Genomic DNA, 24,890 nt, shown 5'->3' on the forward strand with positions numbered 1-24,890 from the left:
CTACCTTGTAAGCCACTCTGGCCGGGCACTTCTTCCCCAGACCCAGGGGCGGGGACATGTGTCTCAGCATCTGATACATGTCCAGGTAAGGCATGCGGCCCCTGGCAGCACCGAAAACAAAAAAACAAAAACAAAACGGGAATGGGAACAGAGAACCAAAGGGAGAGGGGTGGGAGGAACAGAAGAAGGAAGAAAGAAATCCACACGAGCCGAAAAAAGAGAGAGAGAAAGATGCAGAGAATGACAAAATAGATATTTCAAATCAATGGAAAAGAGGAGAAAAAAATGGAAGAAAAGGTCATTAAAAAAAGATTACTTCACTGCTCGGGAGCAGGGAGAGAGAGAAGAGAAAAGTCAGATTCAGCTTGGGCTCTGAGCTATGGTTCTGGAGGGACGTGGAGGGAAGGGGGGATTCTCACTTTGGAAGACATACATCCATGCTTTTGTTCATTGCTTTTTTTTTTTAAGAGACAGGGTTTCCCTCTGTCGCCTAGGTTGGAGTGCAGTGGTGTGATCATAGCTCACTGCAGCCTCCACCTCCTGGGCTCAAGCAATCCTTCTCCCTCAGCCTCTGGAGTAGCTGGGACTACAGGCACTTGCCACCAAGCCCAGCTAAGTTTTTTGTAGAGAAGGGGGTTCTTGCTATGTTCCCCAGGCTGGTCTTGAACTCCTGGGCTCAAGTGATCCTCCTGCCTCAGCCTCCCAAAGTGCTGGGATTACAGGCATGAGCCACTGCACCCAGCCATCATTGCCATTTCTAAAGTTGGGTCATGTTCTCTGGTTTGGCTGAGGCTGGTCTCTGAGGGGGCCTAGGTGGGGAGGAGGGGCTGGGGCCGGGGAGAAGAGGTGGACTGGGGCTTTGGGAGGTGAGGGGTGGAGGGGGAGAGTGTGGAGGTGATGGTGGGGGGAGAAATGCAAAGTTACAATCCCCCAGGGGATGTGTCTGATTTGGGGTGCCGTGGAGACCCCAGGATGGGCAGCTTCAGCTAAGAGCAAGCAAAGATGGCTGAAGGCTGAAGGGAAGGAAGAAATATGTTCCATGCTTCATTGGTCTACATGACTGCATTCTGTTGGCTAAGAGAGTTTTCTAGTTTAATGCAAGAGAGAGAGATGGCTCTGTTTTTTAGATATATATATATATATGAAATATATATATTGAAGAACCCCAAGCCACACTCATTCCATGGATGCTAGCAGGTTTTAGTGGAAGTCAAACCTTGCAAGCAACCCTATGAGGACATTTCTTGCCTAAGCCGAGAGGGGGAGATATTACTCGCAATAAACTGTACATATCCTTATAATGAATCCGACCGCTGAAAGGAGAAGAAAGGGGGTTAGTGCAGGCAGGGTGTTCACGCGGGCTCCCTGGGCACACGGCGAGCTCATGATGCTTGAGGCAGGGGTCTCCCTGGCTTGCAGGAGTGGGAGAGACTTGGGACAAGTGAAAGTCTCCAGACACTGGGGAGACCCAGGACTGGAGGATTTCAGTCGGGGCGTGCCAGGGGTTCTGTACTGCAGGGCACCTCCCCCGGGGCTCTCTCTGCATCTGCCTCCTCCACAATCTACATGGGCTACAGGGGGCGGGGGGAGCATGTGGAATAGAGGACTTGGGGACAGCATCCAACTGCTGTGACCTAAAATCAAAAGAGGAAGAGTTAGGAACCAGCCAAAAGCCAAGCCCCACACCCACGGCTCTCCCCAGCCTCTCGGTCTCCTGGAGGACGTACCTGATGCTTCGGGAATAGCAAGACCACCTCCTGCCCACCTTCCTCGTGGGGCTTCCTCTCCAGCACTGAGGCCAGAGGAAGATGGGGCTTAGCCTGCTGAGGGCCCCCTCAGTAATGCTTCTTCAGGCCCCAAGCCTAGCCTGGACTAGAATCCTCAGTCAGTGGCTGGTAGGCTCCAGGTATTTGGACAGATCCCCGAGTGCCCTTCAAGGCTTGGTGTTGGGTGGGCATTCAATACACGTGTACAAGTTGGAACCCACCCTCTGAAACCATTGCCTGTCAGTGACGAGGGGGCTCTCTGGTGTCTACCCAGATGGGAGCACCCACTGCCTTTGTGGCCACAAAGATGCGAGGGCCCCTGAGGCTCTGTGCCCTCCCTGGCCTGTGTGACCTCTCACTCCGAGGTTCACGGGTCCCAGCAGGAGCTGAGTTCTGCCACCCGGATGTTGCAACTCACCCTGTCTGCCAAGGGCAGGCTAGCCTCCTCCCTATACTCGCGGGAGAACTGAGGCTGAGGACTGTTGGCTTTCTCCCTGGAGCCTGGCTAATGCGTCCTCACCATCTGGAGACTTCACAGTGAGAGACGGGAGAGGCTCGTAGGAGGAGAGGGCTCTTGAGGACACGTCATGGCTGATGCCCTCCCTCATTTTCCAGAAAGTCCAGGGTTTGGGCAGCGTTGGCACCCCACATGTCTAATCTGGGGTATGCAAGGACGATGATTCTTATGCCTTCTCTCCTGACTGAACCTGTGAGACCCCTGCTAGGACCCCTGGAGCCCAGTGCTCCTGGGTCTGGGGCCTGACCGAGCTGTTCCAGTTCCCGGGAGAGGCGTGTATTGTGGCTGGAGGATTTGGGGTGATTTCTTACCAAGCTGCAGGGTCATACTCGGCCCAGACACGCACGTACTCATCCAGGTGGTGGGGGCCCAGGATGGAGGAGTCTCGGGTGAGGTACTCAAAATTGTCCATGATGACGGCGACAAAGAGATTCAGCATCTGTGGGGACACCGGGGACCAAGATGGAGTCGGGGCAGAGATGGAGGGAATGAACGAGTGAGGGTGAAGGATACGGACAGACAGACCCAAACACATATACAGAGGCCCAGATGGAGCCAGGGATAGAGAGATGGGAAAGGAAATGAGTCAGAGAGATGGGGGGACAAGGAGGGCCAGTGAGAGGGAGATCAAGTGTAGAGATGGAAGAGACAGAGAGACAGAGAGAGATGGAGAGAGATACAAAGAGACAAAGACCAGCCGGGCGTGGTGGCTCATGCCTGTAATCCCAATACTTTGGGAGGCCAAAGTAGGCAGATCACTTGAGGGCAAGAGTTCAAGACCAGCCTGGCTAACCTGGTGAAACTCCATCTCTACTAAAAATACAAAAATTAACTGGGTTTGGTGGTGTGCGCCTGTAATCCCAGCTACTTGGGAGGCTGAGGCAGGAGAATTGCTTGAACCTGGGAGGTGGAGGCTGCAGTCAGCTGAGATCACGCCACTGCACTCCACCCTAGTGACAGAGCAAGACTCTGTTTCAAAGAAAAAAAAAAAAAAAGAAAAAAAAAACAAGAATGACGGAAAGAGACAGAGTCAGTGAGAGAGGGAGCGGAGGCTAGGACCAACACCAAGAGAACCACCGTGACCCCAAATCCTCCCACATCTGCCCCCCAGCAAGGCCAAATTTTTCCTATTTTTATTTTTATTTTCAATTTTGAGACAGGATCTCACTCTGCCACCCTGGCTGGAGTGCAGTGGTGTGATCATGGCTCACTGCAGCCTCGACCTCCAGGGCTGAAGTGATCCTCCCACCTCAGCCTCCTGAGTAGCTGGGACTACAGGTGTGCAGCACCATGGTGCAGCTAGCTAATTCAATCTTTTTTTTTTTTTTTTCTGAGACAGAGTCTCACTGTCTCCCAGGCTGGAGTGCAATGGTGTAATCTTGCTCACGGCAACCTCCATCTGCCTCAGCCTCCCAAGTAGCTGGGATTATAGGCACCTGCCACCACACGTAGCTAATTTTTGTACTTTTAGTAGAGACAGGGTTTCACCATGTTAGTCAGGCTGGTCTTGAACCCCTGACCTCAGATGATCCGCCTGCCTCAGGCTCCCAAAGTGCTGGGATTACAGGCGTGAGCCGCTGCACCCGCCCTCAATTTGTTTTTTTTGTTTAAAGAGATGGGTTTCGTCATGCTGCCCAGGTTGGTCTTGCATTCCTGGGCTCAAGTGACATTCCCACCTTGGCCTCTCAAAGTGCTGGGATTACAGGCATCAGCCACTACGCCTGGCTGAAATATTTCACTGGGTCTCAAATGGGGGAATTCTGTCCCCGACTCCCACCCCCATCCCCCAGGGGCATTTGGGAATGTCTGGAGACCTTTGTGGTTGTCGAAGCAGGAGAAAGGGGTGGCGTGTGCTGCTGGCATCTGGCGGGGGGAGGACAGCGATGCTGCTAAGTACTGTGCAGGCGCAGCGTGACCCCACTCCAAAGAATCAGCCAGCCCCAAATGTCAACAGCTCTGAGTTTGAGACGCTCAGGGTCACCTGATCCCAGGCTGGTTCAAAGAAGTCTTGGAGGGAACAAACCTTTGACACAGCCACATTCTAGAGAAACCCACTCCCCTGAAAGGGAGACAGACTTAGGGAGCCCACCCGGCCCTCACGGTGTCCACAGACTCACCAGAAATGAGCAGAGGAAGATGAAGGAAACGAAGTAAAAATAAGCAAATTCATTGCCACACTCTCGAGTCAGGATGCCAGAGTTTTTATCACAGGGTTTCCCGCTGAGGCAGGAGAGCATGATGTTGTGCCACGCTTCCCCGGTGGCACTCCTGAAGACAGGGAGAAATCAGAGGCTCGGGCACCCAGCCCCAACTGGGCACCAACGCCTCCCTGGGAGGTGGAGCACACATGGGTTCTGGCACTTGGGTTCTGGAGCTGGCCAGGCAAGTCCCAGCTGGATCACCACCTCCTTTTTCTGGGAGCTGTGTACTGAAGTCCACAGGGAGCTTTGAAAAAATACCAATACCCCATCCCAGCAGACTTGGATTCGACTGGTCTAGGGTAAGATTTGATGTGTATGGTGTGTGCCCTCCCTTCCCTCTTTTCCCTTCTCTCCCTTCCCTTCCTCCCTTTCTCCTTTCCTTCCTTCCTCCTCTCTTTCTATCTTTTGACAGGGTCTTGCTCTGTTGTCCAGGCTGGAGTACAGTGGCACAATCACTGCTCACTAGAGCCTCAACCTCCCAGGCTCAGGTGATCATCTCACCTCAGCCTCCTGAGTAGCTGGGTTTACAGGTACATGCCACCACTCCTGGCCAATTAAAAATATTTTTTTGTTAAGGTGGGGTCTCCCTGCATTGCTTGGGCTGGTCACTGGTATGCTTTAAAAAAAGCTCCCCTAGGCCAGGCGCGGTGGCTCAAGCCTGTAATCCCAGCACTTTGGGAGGCCGAGGCGGGTGGATCACGAGGTCAAGAGATCGAGACCATCCTGGTCAACATGGTGAAACCCCGTCACTACTAAAAATACAAAAAATTAGCTGGGCATGGTGGCGTGTGCCTGTAATCCCAGCTACTCAGGAGGCTGAGGCAGGAGAATTGCCTGAACCCAGGAGGCGGAGTTTGCGGTGAGCCGAGATCGCGCCATTGCACTCCAGCCTGGGTAACAAGAGCGAAACTCTGTCTCAAAAAAAAAAAAAGCTCCCCTAGGCCAGGCACAGTGGCTCACACCTGTAATCTCAGCACTTTGGGAGGCCGAGGTGGGCGGATCACGAGGTCAGGAGTTCGAGACCAGCCTGACCAATATGATGAAACCCCATCTCTACTAAAAATATAAAAATTAGCTGGGCGTAGTGGCATTTGCCTGTAATCCCAGCTACTCAGGAGGCTGAGGCAGGAGAATCGCTTGAATCTGGGAGGCAGAGGATGCAGTGAGCCGAGATTGCGCCATTGCACTCCAGCCTGGGCAACAAGAGCAAAACTCTTATCTGAAAAAAAAAAAAGGGGGGGGGGGGAAAAAGAAGAAAAGAAAAGCTCCCCTCCATTCAGGTGACAGTCATCTCATATTCTCCCTGGATCACTCTGTTCCAGGCATGCTGGGATTCTCACAGTCCCCAGACATGCCAGCCACACTCCTGCCTCGGGACCTTTACACAGGCAGTACCCTCGGCTGGCACTGCCCTTCCCCATTATCCACATGGCTTCCTCCCTTGCCAATTTCTCTCAAATGTCACACTTTCAGAGAGGCACAACCTACCAGCCCTCTATTATTTTTGTTGTTAGATTTAAAAAAATATGTATTTTTTACTGTTGCAATATACACACAGCAAACTTTACCATTTTGAAGTGTACAATTCAGTGGCATTAAGCACACTTACATTATCATGCACCTATCACCATTATCTCCCTCTATGTCTTTTTAAAAAATCAAAAATATATATTGTTCTTTTTGGAGACAGAGTCTCGCTCTGTTCCCCAGGCTGGAGTGCAGTGGGACAATCATAGCTCAATGTAGCCTGGAACTTCTGGGCTCAAACAATCCTCCCGCCTCAGTGTCCCAAGTACCTGGGACTACAGGTGCGTGCCACTATGCCCAGTTAATTAAAAAAAAATTTTTTTTTTGTAAAGACGGGGTCTCACTGCCCAGGCTGGTCTCAAACTCCTGGGTTCCAGCAATCCTCCCACCTTGGCCTCCCAAAATGCTAGGATTACAGGCATGAATCACTGCACCCAGCCCTATTCCCTTTTATTCTTGCATTTCATCCTTTTTCTAGCATCCTTTATAATTTGTTCCCTGATTATGTGTCTTCCCCATGGGGATGTTAGCTTCCAAAGTGCTGAAAATGTTTCTTTTCCTCTTCTCTACTTCCTGCTGCATCCTGGTTTTTACAGCAGTGCCTGGCATGCCGTAGGTGCTCAGTAACCCTCCACTCAACGAGTGAAGGAACTTTATGTGAAGCCGGGATGACAAACCCAAGAATAAAGTGTCACGGTCTGTAAGCCTCAGTTTTCTCATCTGCCAGACAGGGCTGCCATGAATCCCCTCCTCACAAGGTGGTCAGGAAGATTCAGGGAGATAATGCCTGGAAAATGACCTTCATGACTATGTCCCAGGGCTCTCTGGTTCTGCCCTGCTAGGATTCCTGGGCCTCCAGACACCCATTTCCAGCCTCATGGGGAAAAGAAGGATAAAAGCACATCCAGTCACCCCCTCACCGGAAGAGGAGGAGGGCACGCCCCCTACCAGAAGAGAAGGAGGAGGGCACGCCCCCTACCGGAAGAGAAGGAGGAGGGCACGTCCTCCATTGGAAGAGGAGGGGACATTCCCTACGGGAACAGAAGGATGAAGGCAGGCACCCCCACCAAGGGAACAGAATTATGAGAGCAGGCAGGCCCCCTTCTCACCGGAAAAGCAGCATGAGGGCCTGGAAGAAGGTCCGGAAGTTATTGTGCTCAGTGATTTGGAAATCATCTTCGTCACTGTCCTCATCCTCCACGTCGATGCCAATGTTGCCAAACACCTGTGGAATTCGAGGGTGACGACCAGGGGCTGCCATTCCCCCAGTGGTTTCTGGGAAACCCAGCTCAACCTCCATGGCTGCTTCTGTGGACCAGGCTTCTCTCACCCATCCCTTCCTAAGGGTGGCTGCCCTCCTTGGGAGACCCTGGGGACCTTAGGGGTGCGGGACTCACCTGCATCCCGATGATGGCATAGATGAAGAACAACATGGCGATCAGCAGACACACATAAGGCAGGGCCTGGTGGGAAAAGAGGCAATGAAGAAGAGTGCTGGGGGTCCCTCAGCCACACCGTCTTCCTCCCTTGTCCCAGTGCTCTGCCCCACTGGGTTGGGTGGCTACATGCTGCACTAGAGTCCTGCTAGGGCTGGTGGGCATCTCTGGGGGCTCTAGGATGAGGCCCTTACAGTTCTGAAGACACACCAGGGGTGGGAAGTTAGACAAGAGCCCTGCAGATAACAGATTCTCTGCATGACTATATCACAGAGGCACTTCCCATCTGACTTCTACATTCAGCCAGAGCATGGGGGTCACCTGTCTTCTTAGCCCTGGACCAGCAGGAGGAATGAGGACTCACCTTGAAGGACTGCACAAAGGTCCAGAGAAGAATGCGGATGGTGTAACCCTGACGGAGAAGTTTGATGAGCCGGGCAGCTCGGAAGAGGCGGAGAAAGCTCAGGTTGATGAAGTTATTCTGGGGAGATGGAGGAAAAGGGGTGACCATCCACCCACCCCAAAGGGCTCAGAGTCGTCACCACTCACAGAGGCCCCTACATGAAGCCAACCAACAGGAAAAAAGCAAGCCAGACCCCAAATAAGGAGGGAGAGAGAAAGCACTATTAATGCAATGATGCAGAGGAAAAACTCGAAAAGAACTAAGTTGGGAGAGAGAGGGTGGGAGGGAGGAAAAGGCATCAACTCAAAAGCGTAAGCCCTCCCTGCCAGCCCAACCCACAATGGGGAAAGGAAAGAAAAAGGAAGGAGGAAAAAGGAATGGGGATGGGGAAGAAATAACAAAAGAACAAGAAAAAGAAAATATATCAGAATCATCCAATCAGGAAAAAAATCGAGATGGTTTTTGTTTCTCCCAACAACCAAATGCACTGAGACGAAAGGACACAAGCCGGTCAAGTTGCGGAATCTATCACACGTGTACAATGCACAAACACCAGGGCAGGGGTAGGGGTGGAGGTCGCCAGCACGCTCAGGCCTGGTGGACATGTGCGGGTTCCGAGGGCATGTTACGCTCCGGGCCAGAAATGCATCTGTCATGGGACTCACCGGGCACCCTGCCCTGCCCTGCCCTGCCGAGCTGCCCACCCACTCCTGCCCGCCCTGACCTCACCCCACGGCCAAGAGGAGCAGCGGCTCGAGCCAATTGGGAGAAGCGGAAGAGCATCTTTTCTTACCCCCTTGGCGAGCGGGAATGGGGAGGACGGGAGGGAGCTGGGGCTGTTCGGCTGCAGGGTGAGTCCTCGCTGCCCGCTGAGTCGGAGAAGATGCATTTGGGGCCCTTTTCCCCCCTCTCAGGGATGGCTTCTCAGCTTCTGGGGCTGGGTGGAGTAGCACGGGACCAGGCCTGCAGGAAGCAGGAAGCACTCAGCTCCCATGGGTGGGTGAGCTCAGAAATCAGCCTAGGCCCACCAAGGGGCGGGTGCTGGGGGCCGGGAGGTGGGGCCATCCCTGCCCCCAGGACCTTCCTGGGTGGCCACTGCCTCTGCTCAAAAACCCCATCTAGTCACTGCCTCTGCCTCCTCCCACCCAAGCTAGAAAACCGGGGAGCCAGAGAGTTGGGGAGCCAGGGAGACCAGCTAGAGATGGTGGACATGGACTGCTGGTGTTTTGCGACCATGGTGGGGCTTCAGGGGACCTTGGTTGGGGGGGTGGGAGGCTCAAAGTCACGAGTGGGCCAAATCTGGCTAATAAAGCTCTTTTGTTGGGCCTGAGCAGTGTTTTTTCATTTGTCTTTGTTTTTAATTAAAAATTATTGCCGTCATTTAAAAATCAAGAGCTTTTTGCCCACCAATCTGGCTTTCTGGCAACCCTGGGCCGGCTGCAACTGCTCCCTGGAAGCAGGCCACATGCTCTCTGGTTTTCCAAGGTCCTCGAGTTCTAGAAATGACACCTGCTTTCCTGGTTGACTGGTGTTTGCTTGGCTGCCAGAGGCATTTGAGTTTGAGACCCCAGCCTCAGGCAGACGTGGAAACCCTTCTTCACTGGCCAGTACCCAGCAGGTTGAAGGCAGGAGGAGTAGAGGGTCTCCCCAGTAAAGGGGCCTTCATCAGACTGTTCTATGGGATTTGCAGGAGCCCTGAGTACAGGCCACACAGCAAGACTGAACTTGGTCTCACCTGCATCCCCCTAAATGGCACAGGGTGACCATACATTCACAGCCTCCCTCCCGGTTTCACAAGTGCCCCAGTTTGGGTGATGCATTACATGGGAATCCTACTTGTCGACTTCCAGAGGGCTTCCCGGCCACCACATCTGCGTCTTGTGCTAGCTTTGGCCTGGGAAGTGAGAGGCAAGGACTGGAGTTCAAGGAATTTCTGAGGCTGGCAAGAGGCCTCTGCGTCTGATAGCAATGTCCAGGACACTCTCTGGGACATATCCGTGTGTCGTTAGGCCTCTAGGGTGGGGAAGGAGGCTTGGGGATCCTACCCTGATCACAATGGGCTCGATTGGTGTAAGAATGTCTCCAGTGCCTTGAATAAGCCCCCAAACCCAGCTTGGCTAAGAGAGTCACTCTCTGTGTCCTGCTGCCCTGACCCCCATCTCTGCCTGGCCAGCCAGCTCCACCTGGGGATGGGGCCGATGGCTCAGGTGTCCCCAGCCCCCTCCCGTTCAACCCCAGAGTACAAGCCATCCCTTTCATGGGGCGGATCATAACATGTGGACTCGGCCAGGCATGCGAAGGCAGGCAGACCCTGGAAGCAGCCTCAGGGGGGGCTTGGGGGGAGAGCAGAGGAAGCTTGCAGCCATGCAAAAAAGCCAAGGATCTGGCAGGGAGATGCATGCAGAAAACATGCTTCCCTTCTTGGAGCCAAGGGGGGAGAAGACACACGAGGAGGGTAGAGGTGGAGACGGGAAGGGTTTGGGGCAGTGGGGCAAGGGTACTAGCCTGCATTCCTCCACCCTCCATCTCTTTCTGAATCTGTACCAAGTCTTTCCACTGCCCCCAGAACTTCTGGCAAGCTCCCTATTCCTGGCTTCCACATTTCATCCCACAGCTTGGGAGGTGCAGCTTCCTCTCAACGCCTCCCCTGAACTTCCTGGCTAGAATGTGACGGGGGTGGCACACAGCCCCTGGAAGACACGAGGACAGCGTGCTTGTGGTCTTTCCTCCTCCAGCACCGTGCTCAGGTATCTCGCAAGTGCTCAGTATGGGGAGACCACCCACCTAAGGTCTCCAGACAAGTTGTGCCACTGCACACCTCACCTCCAAGCTCCAGCCCCCATAACCACTCACCTATGTGACTTATTTCTGAATGTCCTAAAGGCACCTCAAACTCACTATGCCCACACCTGCTCTCTTCCCCCAACCTGGCCGTTTCCTGGCACTCACTCACCTCTATCTCCCAGTTTTTTGTTTTTGTTTTTGAGATGGAGTCTCGCTCTGACACCCAGACTGAAGTGCAGTGGTGCGATCTTGGCTCACTGCAACCTCCGCCTCCTGGGTGCAAGGGATTCTCTTGGCTCAGCCTCCTGAGTAGCTGGGACTACAGGCACAGGCAACCACGCCCAGTGAATTTTTGTATTTTTATTAGAGATGAGGTTTCACCATGTTGGACAGGCTGGTCTTGAACTCCTGACCTCAGGTGATCCACCTGCCTTGGCCTCCCAAAGTGCTGGGATTACAGGCATGAGCCACCCTCCTGGCCTATCTCCCAGTTTTAAACCAGACCTGAGTGCTCCCAGGTACCTCTCATCCCATCAGTTCCAACCTGATCTTTCCCTGGGTCCTGCAGAGATCCATCTGAGAGGGACAACCCTCCCACTGTTCTCTGTTCTCCACTGTCAGCTCTTGCTGAGTTTCCTGGTGCCCACCTCCAGCCCAGCATCCTGTCAAGCTGTTCCCTGCCCTGCAACCAGACTGAGCTTGTCTAGTCACATGACCAGTCATGTCTCCCCTGCTTCCTGTTCTCTCAGGCCCTTCCTGGTGCTTAGGAGAAAGCTCAAATCCCACAACAATGTACCACCCTTCCCAGCCCAGGGTCCTGTCCCCTTCTGCCATCTTCACTGTCTCCAGGTCAATCTTTCTCTGCTGTCTCTGCACCAGCCACACTCCCTCACTTGTAGATCCTGACTCCCCACAGGCTCCGACCCACCACAGGGCCTTTGCACATGCTTTCCTGGGGCTGGAATGCTCTGTGCCTTGTTAATGAGGCTCCATCTTCAGCTCGCAGTGCAGGTATAATTTAAAGTGGAGTCAAAAGGTTATTTGACCAATGCCTGCCTCCCCCACCTGACCGTATGTGGCGGCAGTGGGGGACATTAATGGTGTCTGCTGCTGCCCATAATTCCATCTGTGGCACCAAATAGGGCTTCATTAAATGTTTGGTGGGTGAGTGCCTGTGTATTGCCAGCAGGGAAGGGATCCCAGGGCAAGACGTCATTAGGGCATCCATCTAAGGGACAGTAGGGGAGGGGCAGAGGCAGGTGAGATTTAACAGAATGAGGAGTGTGCAGGGAGCTGAGAAGTGGGGGAGGGAGGGAGATGTGTGCAGTGTGTACTGTAGTATGTGTACAGCATGGGTAGATGTAGCAGAGAGGAGCAGTGTGTGTGTGTGACACAGAGACAGGGACAGTGAGTAAGAATTTGAGTCTGGGCATGGTGGCTCATGCCTGTAATCCCAGCACTTTTGGATGCTACGGTCAGGAGTTTGAGACCAGCCTGGCCAACAGAGTGAAACCCCATCTCTACTAAAAATGCAAAAAGTGGCCTGGCATGGTGGCACATGCCTGTAATCCCACATACTCAGGAGGCTGAGGCAGGAGAATTGCCTGAATCTGGGAGGTGGAGGCTGCAGTGAGCCGAGATCATGCCATCGCACTCCAGCGTGAGTGACAGAGACTCTGTCTCAAAAAAAAGGAGAAAATTAGAGAATGAGTGAGAAAGAGGAGAGGTCATGACTATGTGTAGTGTCTGTACATGCAGTGTCTCTGTGTGCAGTGACTGTGTGTGTGCATAGTGACTGTGTGCAGTGTGTGTATAGTGACCGTGTGTGTGCAGTTAACTGTGTGCACATAGTGACTGTGTGCATAGTGACTGTGTGTGCAGTGACTATGTGTGTGCAGTGTCAGTGTGTGCAGTGTCTGCGTGCAGTGACTGTGTGCAGTATCTATGTGCAGTGACTGTGTGTGCATAGTGACTGTGTGTACAGTGTGTATAGTGACTGTGTGTGCAGTGACTGTGTGCAGTATGTGTGTGCAGTCAGTGTGTGCAGTGTCTGTGTGCAGTGACTGTGTGTGTGCAGTGTCTGTGTGCAGTGACTGTGTGTGTGCAGTGACTGTGCAGTATCTGTGTGTAGTGACTGTGTGCGTGCAGTGTCAGTGTGTGCAGTATCTGTGTGTGCAGTGTTTCTGTGTAGTGACTGTGTGTCTGCTGTCTGTGTGCAGTGACTGTGCAGTATCTGTGTGTAGTGACTGTGTGCATGCAGTGTCAGTGTGTGCAGTGTCTCTGTGTAGTGACTGTGTGTCTGCTGTCTGTGTGCAGTGACTGTGTGTGCAGTGACTGTGTGTGCAGTGACTGTGTGTGCAGTGACTGTGTGCAGTATCTGTGTGTAGTGACTGTGTGCATGCAGTGTCAGTGTGTGCAGTGTCTGTGTGTGCAGTGTCTCTGTGTAGTGACTGTGTGTCTGCTGTGTGCAGTGACTGTGTGTGCAGTGACTGTGTGTCTGCTGTCTGTGTGCAGTGACTGTGTGCAGTGACTGTGTGCAGTGACTGTGTGCAGTATCTGTGTGCAGTGTCAGTGTGTGCAGTGTCTGTGTGTGCAGTGTCTCTGTGTAGTGACTGTGTGTCTGCTGTCTGTGTGCAGTGACTGTGTGTGCAGTGACTGTGTGCAGTATCTGTGTGTGCAGTGTCTTTGTGTAGTGACTGTGTGTGCAGTGACTATGTGCAGTATCTGTGTGTAGTGACTGTGTGCATGCAGTATCAGTGTGTGCAGTGTCTGTGTGTGCAGTGTCTCTGTGTAGTGACTGTGTGTCTGCTGTCTGTGTGCAGTGACTGTGTGCAGTGACTGTGTGCAGTATCTGTGTGCAGTGTCAGTGTGTGCAGTGTCTGTGTGTGCAGTGTCTCTGTGTAGTGACTGTGTCTGCTGTCTGTGTGCAGTGACTGTGTGCAGTGACTGTGTGTGCAGTGACTGTGTGCAGTATCTGTGTGCAGTGTCAGTGTGTGCAGTGACTGTGTGTGTGCAGTGACTGTGTGCAGTGTCAGTGTGTGCAGTGACTGTGTGCAGTATCTGTGTGCGCAGTGTCTCTGTGTAGTGACTGTGTGTCTGCTGTGTCTGTGTGTAGTGACTGTGTCTGCTGTGTCTGTGTGTAGTGACTGTGTGCATACAGTGTCAGTGTGTGCAGTGTCTGTGTGCAGTGACTGTGTGTGTGCAGTGACTGTGTGCAGTGTTTCTGTGTAGTGACTGTGTGTCTGCTGTCTGTGTGCAGTGACTGTGTGCAGTATCTGTGTGTGCAGTGTCAGTGTGTGCAGTGACTGTGTGTGCAGTGACTGTGTGCAGTATCTGCGTGTGCAGTGTTTCTGTGTGCAGTATCTGTGTGCGCAGTGTCTCTGTGTAGTGACTGTGTGCCTGCTGTGTCTGTGTGTAGTGACTGTGTCTGCTGTGTCTGTGTGTAGTGACTGTGTGCATACAGTGTCAGTGTGTGCAGTGTCTGTGTGCAGTGACTGTGTGTGTGCAGTGACTGTGTGCAGTATCTGTGTGTGCAGTGTTTCTGTGTAGTGACTGTGTGTCTGCTGTCTGTGTGCAGTGACTGTGTGTAGTATCTGTGTGTGCAGTGTCAGTGTGTGCAGTGACTGTGTGCAGTATCTGTGTGTGCAATGTCAGTGTGTGCAGTGACTGTGTGTGCAGTATCTGTGTGTGCAGTGTCTCTGTGTAGTGACTGTGTGCTGTGTCTGTGTGTAGTGACTGTGTGCATACAGTGTCAGTGTGTGCAGTGTCTGTGTGCAGTGACTGTGTATGCAGGGGCAGTTCAGGGCTCCAGGAAAGGACCTCATGAAGCTACCAGACCTGAGCCTGACACTTCTGAGCTCCCCAGCCTGAGAGTCTTTGCCGGCACACTACCTGGCCTGCAGGTCTCCTCCATCAGACTTGGAGAGTGAGGTCTCTGCTGGCCAAAGATCTTGTGGGTTTGAGATGGAGGGTTGGGGACAGCAGGCTGGAGAGAGCTGGAGGGGCGAGGAGGGAGTTGGCAGCTTTCCTGGGGCCTGGGCTCCATGGAGCTAAATGGGGGACAGCAGTGGTGAGAGGTGGCAGGGAGTGGATTTGCCTCCACTGTCTCTGAGTGTAAGGGATGTGTGTGTGGAATGGTGACAGACAGAGGTGCTGCACTGGGAAAACCCATCCCTTCCTCTGCAAAAGACACAAACCCCAAACAGAAAACCCCCATTCAGAACCAGATAAAAACAGAGAATCTGCAGGAAGTGGGAGGCACAGGGCTGGGGGCGGGAGGACAGAGGGACAGACAGAGAGGAGCAGAGGGGTGGGGAGAGCGCCAGGCATCCCACGTCGGAGAGGCAGGGTGTGGCATGCAATGCCTGAGCAAGAGATGCGTTCACAGGTAATGTAAGGCATTTAGACTTCAGAAAGAAGTAAGACCAACCGGATTCTAGATGCAGATGTTGAAGATGAGGGGGAGCGGGCGGGCGGGGGCAGTTGGGGAGGCGTGTTCAGCATTTTTTAGGTTGATTTGTAACCAGTGCCAAAAGACCAATGGGTTTCGGTTCCCGGGCGGGGAGTGGGGGTGGTGGTGGCGGTGGGTGAGGAGATAAGTCATTGGTGTATGAACACACAGACCACGTCATGGATGAACAAATGAATTTCATAGTGCATTTTGATTGGATGAGTTTTTCAGACGGCGTTGCGCCAATATACAGTTTTAAGAGCAGGCATGAAAAGAGACAAGACAAGAAACAGAGTCATTATCCATTGCACACAGGGCAAACCCACGTCACCCCAGCTACTTGGGGGCGGCAGCTGAGGCAGCCGTGGTTAGTACTGCCACATGCCCTCTGCCACGCCCGCCCCAGGGACCTGCCCTCCTCCCAAGAGTCTGCCATTTCCTGCCTCAGCCTGGCCAAGCCCTGGTCTCAGACCTAGTAGGCTTACCTGGGAGGCAGAAAGGGGCAACTGAGACCTCCTTGCCTGCCAGGATGTGCCACTCCCTACTCCAGGCTGGGAGTGAATAGTTCTAGAAGGGTGCAAACACCCAACCACTATCTTTCCCTTACACTGATTATAATTCAGGGCCAGCTGACAAAACGACATACCCATTCACAATAATAATAACAATAGCAATAATAACCACCACCATAATAATAACCAGCTATTATAATAATAATCAAAACACCTTTTTTTTTTCTAGCAGGTTCTGTGCCAAGCAATTCACGTTGATTTTTTTTTTTTTTTAAAGATGGGGTTCCACCATCATGGCCAGGCTGGTCTTGAACTCCTGACCTCAGGTGATCCACCCACCTTGGCCTCCCAAAGTGCTAGGATTACGGGTGTGAGCCACTGCGCCTTTTGCTTTCTTTTTTGAGATGGCGTCTCACTCTGTTGCCTAGGCTGGAGTGCAGTGGTGCAATCTCGGGTCACTGCAACCTCCCACGTCCCGAGAATCAAGTGATTCTCCTGCCTCAGTCTCCCGAGTAGGAGGAGGGATCACAGGCACCTGCCACCATGCCAATTTTTGTATTTTTAGTAGAGACAGGGTTTCACCATGTTGGCCAGGCTGGTCTTGAACTCCTGACCTCAGGTTATCTGCCTGCCTCAGCCTCCCAAAGTACCGGGGTTACAGGCATGAGCCACCGAGCTTGGCCTAGAATGGCCTCCTCTTTTGTGTGGTTCCCCAGCCCCTCCTGGGCTTCTAGGATGGACGAGCAGGCAAACGGATCCTTTTCTGTAGGGGGATCTGACTGGGACACCACAGGGGCTGTCACTGTACTCTCAGGAGTCATCCAGGCCTGATTTGTGACCTTGGGAGTGTTCCTCACTTCCCCAAGCACTGAGAATCACTTTTCTTCCTCTCTCTCTCCTCCCTCCCTCCCTCCCTTTTTCTTCTTTTTTTTTTTTTGAGACGGAGTTTCACTCTTGTCACCCAGGCTGGAGTACAATGGTGTGATCTCAGTTCACTGCAATTTCCGCCTCCTGGGTTCAAGCAATTCTCCTGCCTCAGCCTCCTGAGTAGCTGGAATTACAGGTGTGCGCCACCAGACCCAGCTTTTTTTTGTATTATGTAGAGATAGGGTTTCACCATGTTGTCCATGGTGGTCTTGAACTCCTGACCTCAGGTGACCCACCAGCTTTGGTCTCTCAAAGTGCTGGGGTTACAGGTGTGAGCCACTGCGCCTGACCAAGGGTCAGTTTTCTCATTTGTGAAGTGGGGCAACACCCTTGTCCTCAGGTCTGACCACACCTAGGTCTGCTCTCCTGACTTCTCTGCCTGCCCTGAGCATCATATTCAGCTTCCTTCCGATTTACCTTGGCCGACGGGAGGCTCTGGCAGGAGGTGAGGGGCAGGGGGAGACAAAGGTTGGCAAGTTTATCCCCCACTGCTCTCCGTCTGCTGACAGGACAGCTCCCACTTGATGGCTTCTCCTTGTCCTTTGCTCAGGTTCCTTCCCCACTTCAGCACCTGGGCAGGTAACAGCTCCCCATGGTGGAGGCTGGTTACTGGGTACCTTGCCACCCTTGTGGATGTCCTTCCCATCCCTCCACCAGTGGTCTCTGCATTTGGGTGTTATAAGAAGCAGAAAAGTTCCCCTTTAAAGTTTCGTTTCTTGTTAAAGAATAAATCCTGCCAGGCGCGGTGGCTCGAGCCTGTAATCCCAGCACTTTGGGAGGCCAAGATGGGTGGATCACAAGGTCGAGAGATCGAGACCATCCTGGTCAACAAGGTGAAACCCCGTCTCTACTAAAAATACAAAAATTAGCTGGGCATGGTGGCGCGTGCCTGTAATCCCAGCTACTCAGGAGGCTGAGATAGGAGAATTGCCTGAACCCAGGACGCGGAGGTTGGGGTGAGCCGAGATCGCGTCATTGCACTCCAGCCTGGGGAACAAGAGCAAAACTCCGTCTCAAAAAAAAAAAAGAAGAATAAATCCTACGTGTGCTAATAACTCTTTGTTAAACTCTGTCCTAGTAGCTGTTAGACATGCCATGCTTACAGACACGTAGTACATTCTATGTCCTTGTACTTTTAACCAAGATATCTGTGCTCACAGGCATGTCCCAGCTCTCCATTGCTTCTACCTGCTTAGAAGAGTTTTAAGCTGTTAGCCAGTCGGGTTTTGGTTTAGATTGTGAGGTCTGGCTCCAGCCAATGGAGATCAGACACAGCTGTCAGGATGACCCCAAATGCGTAAGGGATTAATTTGTGTGTTTTCGCTTTGTTCTTTGTACTCTCGTGGCACAATGGCTACCAGAAATACCCTTCCTGCAGTCCAGGAGGTAAAAATTGTATTGCTAAAACATCCTTTGCCTCAGTGCTGATTTTTGTTTGTGGCACCGAGCATCTGCTTCCAACAGGTGTCTTCAGTTGACGCCTCTGAGGGAAATTCTCTTCCGTGTTGAGACCAAGGCCTCTGCCTGAACCCAATCCACGTAAACTGCTTGGCACAGTTCCCTGGCGCACAGCAAGGCTGTGATTCTTGTGAGCTACTGTTATTTTTATTATTAAGATGACACTGATGTCACCCTTGACCCTTGGCTTTGATGCCCTTTGACCACTGCTTCACCTGCAAGGATCTTCCACCCTCACCCCGGTCTCCTGAGGGCCCCCAAGCCTGGGCTTACTGGCAGATGGCCAAGGAGAGGGTCTGGGACAGGAACTCTGGGGCTCTGAGTCTTCCAGAAAACAGGAAGGGCAATATGGCCTGTGTAATATGGCTGCCACAGAGAGGTCCAGAGACACCCCATGTTGGGAGTCTCCCAGGCCTGGAGCTAAAGGAGGGAGGACATCCTGGGGACTCTCCCCCTACAGCCCTGGGAGTGGTGTCCCCACTCTGGCCTGAGGGCTGTGGCTCTCCCTGCCCATGAACCAAGAGAGGGTTGGTTCAATCAGAATTGACCGGAAACTCATTCTTTCTGGGCTCCCGACATGATGGGGTGTTTGGGAGCAGGCTCGGCTTTAAGAGCGTTCAAGTGTCTCAGTTCTCTCAATGTGCTCATCTGCATGATTAATTCTTAGGCCAGGAGGCAGGGAAGCCCACCCCACAGTGCTAGCCTACAGCCAGGGTTTGGTCACCCCCATCTTCCCACGATGCCCTCCTGAGGGGCTGCCCTTGTCCCCGGGTCCCCAGTTCTCCCTCTCTGGTCTTGGCCAAGTGCTGGCTCAAGCCAGCTGTGGCTGTCGGGACCCACTGCTTCTGGGACCATCCTCCCTCCCCCACCTGCCACCTGCCTCATCCAGCCCAGAGTCGCCCAGAGAGAAGCTGGCGGGAGACTTACCCCAAACTCAGTCACGAGGATATCGGTGATGCTGCCCAGAACAGTCACAAAGTCGAAGATGTTCCAGGCATCGCGGAAGTAATTCTAGAATGGAGACCCACAAGACAGAGATGCCAACAGAGGGCTTGGTTCCCCGGCCCCCTAGGCTGGCTGGGGGCATGTGAGGGACACAGCTGCCAATCAGCGGAGTGCCCGGGACACCTGTGGTTGTTCGAAGTGCTGTGGTAAGGGCTGTTCAACATCATCTGTGTTGAGTCTCCCTCCCTGGGGACCTTCCCATGATTAGCCTGGCTCCAGAGGGGGCCTCCAGACCCTGCTTCAGCTGCATGGGGATGGGGCTGCCCTTCAGAGCTATGGCCTTTCTAGCACTTTTGAGGGCTCCTGAGACCCCAGGGGCTTTATAAATGACATCACTGAGATCCTCATGAAGATCCTGGAGGGAAGGCTTATCACCCATTTTCTTTCCTTTTTTTTTGAGATGGGGTCTCGCTCTGTCACCCAGGCTGCAGTGAAGTGGCATGATCTTGGCTCACTGCAACCTCTGCCTCATGGGTTCAAGAAATTCTCCTGCCTTAACCTCCTGAGTAGCTGGGACTACAGGTACATGCTACCATGCCTGGCTAATTTTTGTATTTTTAGTAGAGATGGGGTTTCACCATGTTAGTCAAGCTGGTCTTGAACTCCTGACCTCAAGTGATCTGCCCACCTTGGCCTTCCAAAGTGTTGGGATTACAGGCATGAGCCACCGCTCCTGGCTACACCCATTTTCTAGGAGGTGACCAAGCCTCAAAGAGCCAAGCCACTCATCTGCCTGAGGGCAGCAGCACAGAGATGTAAAGCCGGAATTTGAACCCAGACCTCAGAGAGCCCAGAGTCTATATTCAGGACCCCACTAGGCGGCAGCATGCTCATGAAGAAAGCAGACTGGGTTCAAATCCCAGCTCTGCTACCAGAGCTGTGTGGCTATGGGCAAGTGGCTTCCTTTCGGAGCCTCCATTTCCTGACCTGGAGGAGGAGGACAGTAACGGGGTGCAGAACAGAACAGGGCTTTGGGGCCTTCCAGGTACACATACTGCCTGGCCTCCCTGTGTTTAGATGGGGCTGTGTGTGTCTAGGTGCGGTAACGTGCTGTGAGTGGAAACAGTGTGGCCACTTGCTGGTCAGCGTTGGACTCTCTAGCCTCTCAACCCTGAGCTTGGCAACCAGTAACATTTCAGATGGAGCCTGGGTCCCTGAGTAACTGTGAGGCAAACAACTTCTCTGCTGAGTGTAAAAAACCTTCATCAGTGTAAGTCATTGAGATGTGGGGCTGTTTGTTACTGCAGCTTCACTTGATCTATCCTGACTGCTACATTCCTAGACTGGGTGCTGGCTCAAGGTGAAACACAAGCATAGCCTCTCTGCTATTAAAATACAGAAATACTCCGCATTGTTTGGAAAACAGTCCCACAGGCCCTCCCCCTTCCTCTGACTCCCCTCAACTGAGTACTGACATGGTAATGGGTGGCACCCCTGTCCGGATCCAAGAGTCTGGGTCAAAGAGATGGCCTCCCCTCTGGGGTCAGTGGGACTCAAAACACAAAACACAGGGCCTTCTGAGTGTCTTCGCAGAAGCAGAGGCCAGGTCAGGGGTTGGGGTGGTCAGTGTGACCCTGAAGTAGTCCCTCTGCCTTACAGAGAAGGAGCCTGACTTGAGAGCTGTGCTGGTCTCCTATTTGGAGGGCTCATGGAGGTGGTTGGGCCATCAGCTTTAGCACTAACAACTGGGGCTCAGTTTCAGTGGGGACCTCCGGGGGAAGCAGAGAGCACACACCGCAGAGTTATCCCACCTCATGGAGAGGGAGTGGGTGTGTTTATTCTCCAGTGCCCATCAGACATAATCAAAGGCCTCTGTGCCCTTCTCTGGAAGGCAGGGTTATCACAGCAATCTGACGATGAATGTGAGTCATGAGCATGGAGTATACAGTAGGCGCTTAACAGATGAGATGTTGCTGTTTCACAACTACCTAAAAGGATTTCAAATCCTACTGGCACTTTCGGCATTTTAGCAGATGTTGCTGGGGCCCCGCCCACATCTCAACTGCACACCTACGGTATGTTACTTTGCCCAGGGTCTCTCTCTGGCTGCACATGTGTTTGGGAATTAACAGCTCTCCCGGGAGTGGCCTGTGATTATGTCTGATGGGCAATGGAGGATAAATACACCCACTCCCTCCCTGTGAGGTAGGATGACTCTGTGGTGTGTGCTCTCTGCTGCCCCCTGGAGGTCCCCACTGAAACTGAGCCCCAGTTGGTGCCAAAGCCGATGCCCCTAACGACCTCCTTGAGCCAAGGTGGGAACCTGGTTTCCTGAGACCCTGGCTAAGACCACAGGCTGTAGGTCATTCTCTTGAAAGGAATGGACTAAGCTGGTGGTCAAGAGAACAGATGTCTTGGTTCAACTCTCACCATGGCCACTCACTGGAGACCTTCAAGACTTCAAGTCCCAGCCCATTAGCATAAGCCTTCTTCACCTTAAAATTTTTTTTTTTTTTTTTGAGATGGAGTCTTGCTCTGTCACCCAGGCTGGAGTGCAATGGCACAATCTCGGCTCATTGCTATCTCCGCCTCCTGGGTTCAAGCGATTCTCCTGCCTCAGCCTCCCCAGTAGCTGGGATTACAGGCTCCCATCATCATGCCTAGCTAATTTTTGTACTTTTAGTAGAGACAGGGTTTCACCATGTTGTCCAGGCTGGTCTCGAACCCCTGGCCTCAAGGGATCTGCCCACCGCAGCCTCCCAAAGTGCCAGGATTATAGGTATGAGCCGCCGTACCTGGCCCCCCAATTTTTAAAAATAATTTTTATTCTTTTAGAGATGGGGTCTCACTCTATCACTCAGGCTGAAATGCAATGTTGCAATCACAGCTCACTGCAACTCTGACCAACTGAGTTCAAGCAATCCTCTCACTTCCGCCTCCTGAGTAGCTAGGACTATAGATGTATGCACCATGCTTGGCTAATTTTTAATTGTTTTTGACAGACAGAGTCTCCTTCCGTCACCCAGGCTGGACTGCAGTGGCAAAATCCTGGGTTCCTCTGCCTCCCAGGTTCAAACTATTGTTGCACCTCAGCCTCCCAAGTAGCTGGGATTACAGGCATATGTCACCATGCCTGGCTAATTTTTGTATTTTTAGTAGGGACAGGGTTTTACCCTGTTGGCCAGGATGGTCTTGAACTCTTGGCCTCAAGAGATCCGCCCACCTTGGCCTCCCAAAGTGCTGGGATTAGAGGTGTGAGCCACTGCCTCTGGCTTTTAATTTTTTTTTTTGTAGAGATGGAGTCTTGCTATGTTGCCCAGCCTGGTCTCGAACTCCTGGCTTCAAGCTATCCTCCCACTTTAGCCACCCAAACTGCTGGGACTACAGGTGTGAACTATAATACTTTTTTGTTTTTTTGAGATGGTGTCTTGCTCTGTCACCACAATGGAGTGCAGTGGCGCGATCTTGGCTCACTGCAACCTCCACCTCCCAGGTTCAAGCAGTTCTCTTGCCTCAGCCTCCTGAGTAGCTGGGATTACAGGCATGTACTACCACGCCCAGCTAATTTTACATTTTTAGTAGAGACAGGATTTCTCCATGTTGGTCAGGCTAGTCTCGAACTCCCAACCTCAGGTTATCCACCTGCCTCAGTCTCCCAAAGTGCTGGGATTACAGGCATGAGCCACCGTGCCCAGCAAGGTTACCTTTTCTGACGAAATAGCTATCAAAATATTTTTTAAGGCTGGGCTCGGTGTCTCATGCCTGTAATCCCAGCATTTTGGAAGGCCGAGGCAGGCAGACTGCTTGAGGTCAGGAGTTGGAGACCAGCCTGGCCAACATGGTAAAACCCAGTCTCTACTAAAAATACAAAAATTAGCCTGGCATGATGGCGTGCGTCTGTATTCCCAGCTACTTAGGAGGCTGAGCTGGGAGAATCACTTGAACTCATAGGCGGAGGCTGTAGTGAGCTGAGATAGGAGAATTACTTGAACCTGGGTGGAGGCTGCAGTGAGCTGTGATTGTGCCACCGCACTCCAGCCTGGGCAACAGAGCAAGACTTTGTCTCAAAAAAAGGGAAGTCTAAAAAATGGCCATCTAGGGGCCGGGCGCGGTGGCTCACGCCTGTAATCCCAGCACTTTGGGAGGCCGAGGCGGGTGGATCACGAGGTCAAGAGGTCGAGACCATCCTGGTCAACTTGGTGAAACCCCGTCTCTACTAAAAATACAAAAAATTAGCTGGGCATGGTGGCACGTGCCTGTAATCCCAGCTACTCAGGAGGCTGAGGCAGGAGAATTGCCTGAACCCAGGAGGCGGAGGTTGCGGTGAGCAGAGATCGGGCCATTGCACTCCAGCCTGGGTAACAAGAGCGAAACTCCGTCTCAAAAAAAAAAAAAAAAAAAGAAAAGGCCATCTAACAATTAATATACTTCTTCATTAACACACTAACAAATTTTAGCTGTAGGTTTAATCACAAGCAGCATTTCAAGGAAATGATTAATGCAAATTAAATGTTAAGGTATCTGCAGCTGTTATACTGATATGAAAACATCTGATGTTTATGAGTGACACGGGTCATGTTGATAATATTTAGTGTTGACAACACTAATACTAAGGGTTTGTTGTCTCCCATTCAGATGGGAGGAAATGTTAAAATTTAGTTAGTGGCTGGTGAAAAAGAAAGATGTAGTTTTTTTTTTTTGAGCTGGAGTCTCACTTTGTCGCCCAGGCTGGAGTGCAGTGGCGTGAGCTCCACTCACTGCAACCTCTGCCTCCTAGGTTGAAGCAAGTCTCCTACTTCAGCCTCCCAAGTAGCTGAGATTACAGGAGCCTATCACGTGCCTGGTTATTTATTTATTTATTTTGTTGAGACGGAGTTTTGCTCTTGTTACCCAGGCTGGAGTGCAATGGCGCGATCTCAGCTCACCGCAACCTCCGCTTCCTGGGTTCAGGCAATTCTCCTGCCTCAGCCTCCTGAGGAGCTGGGATTACAGGCACGCACCACCATGCCCAGCTAATTTTTTTGTATTTTTAGTAGAGACAGTGTTTCACCATGTTGGCCAGGCTGGTCTCAAACTCCTGACCTCAGGTGATTCACCTGCCTCAGCCTCCCAAAGTGCTGGGACTATAGGCATGAACCACTGTTCTCGGCTAATTTTCTTTTTCTTTGTAAAACTTGTTCTGTTGCCGAGGCTGGAAGTGCAGTGGCAGGACCTCAGCTCACTGCGACCTCCACTTCCTGGGCTCAAGCGATTCTTGTGCCTCAGCCTCCTGAGTAGCTGGGATTACAGGGACCCACCACCACGATGGCTATTTTTTTTGTATTTTTAGTAGAGATGGGGTTTTGCCATATTGGCTAGGTGGTTTCAAACTCCTGGGCTCAAGTGATTCGCTCACCTCTGCCTCCCAAAGTACTGGGATTACAGGTGTGAGCCACCGCACCCGGCGCTTAGATTTTTGTTTAAAGACGGAGTCTTGCTGTTGCCCAGGCTAGAGTGCAGTGGCATGACCAGAGCTCACTGCAACCACCACCTGCTGGGCTCAGAATACCTTCCCACCTCATCCTCCCAAGTAGCTGGGACTACAGGCATGAATCACCATTCCCTGCTAATTAGTTTTTTTTTTTTTTTTTTTTTTTGGTAGGGACAGGGTCTTGCTTTGCTTCCCAGGCTGGTTGAGAACTCCTAACTTCAGGTGATCCTCCTGCCTTGGCCTCCCAAAGTGCTAGGATTACAGGCATAAGCCACTGTGCCCAGCCGGATTTCAGTTTTCTTATCTCTAAAATGGTGCTCATGACTCCCAGCCATATGATACCGGTCATTTTGAGAAACTGAACACGGAAGCACCCGGCATATAGTAACACTCATGTATCGGGTCTCCCTGGGAATCCCTGCCAACACACACAAGAATGCCTAAGTCGGATCTGTGGCCACTGGCAGGATGCTGAAGCCACCCTTGAGCTTGTG

General features: G+C 52.3%; 1 protein-coding gene across 21 annotated transcripts in view; it reads right to left on the reverse strand.

The window, feature by feature from the left end:
- The window catches only part of CACNA1A (calcium voltage-gated channel subunit alpha1 A), a 424,329-nt gene that overhangs the window by 17,417 nt on the left and 382,022 nt on the right, over positions 1 to 24,890 (reverse strand). For 15 of the 21 annotated variants that reach the window (XM_078360721.1, XM_078360717.1, XM_078360715.1 and 12 more), the window contains 7 exons: positions 18,909 to 18,992; positions 7,812 to 7,928; positions 7,409 to 7,474; positions 7,121 to 7,236; positions 4,401 to 4,551; positions 2,595 to 2,722; positions 1,217 to 1,313 (listed from right to left, as the gene is read on the reverse strand). In XM_078360721.1, the coding sequence (XP_078216847.1) occupies positions 1,217 to 1,313; positions 2,595 to 2,722; positions 4,401 to 4,551; positions 7,121 to 7,236; positions 7,409 to 7,474; positions 7,812 to 7,928; positions 18,909 to 18,992 (759 nt within the window). Of the gene's footprint in view, positions 1 to 4; positions 102 to 1,216; positions 1,314 to 2,594; positions 2,723 to 4,400; positions 4,552 to 7,120; positions 7,237 to 7,408; positions 7,475 to 7,811; positions 7,929 to 15,063; positions 15,070 to 18,908; positions 18,993 to 24,890 lie in introns of all 21 variants that reach the window. The other 6 variants (XM_078360718.1, XM_078360727.1, XM_078360720.1 and 3 more) reach the window with 2 other exon arrangements.

The sequence above is a fragment of the Callithrix jacchus genome, chromosome 22 (genome assembly GCF_049354715.1).
Source record: "Callithrix jacchus isolate 240 chromosome 22, calJac240_pri, whole genome shotgun sequence".
Lineage (NCBI taxonomy): Eukaryota > Metazoa > Chordata > Mammalia > Primates > Cebidae > Callithrix > Callithrix jacchus.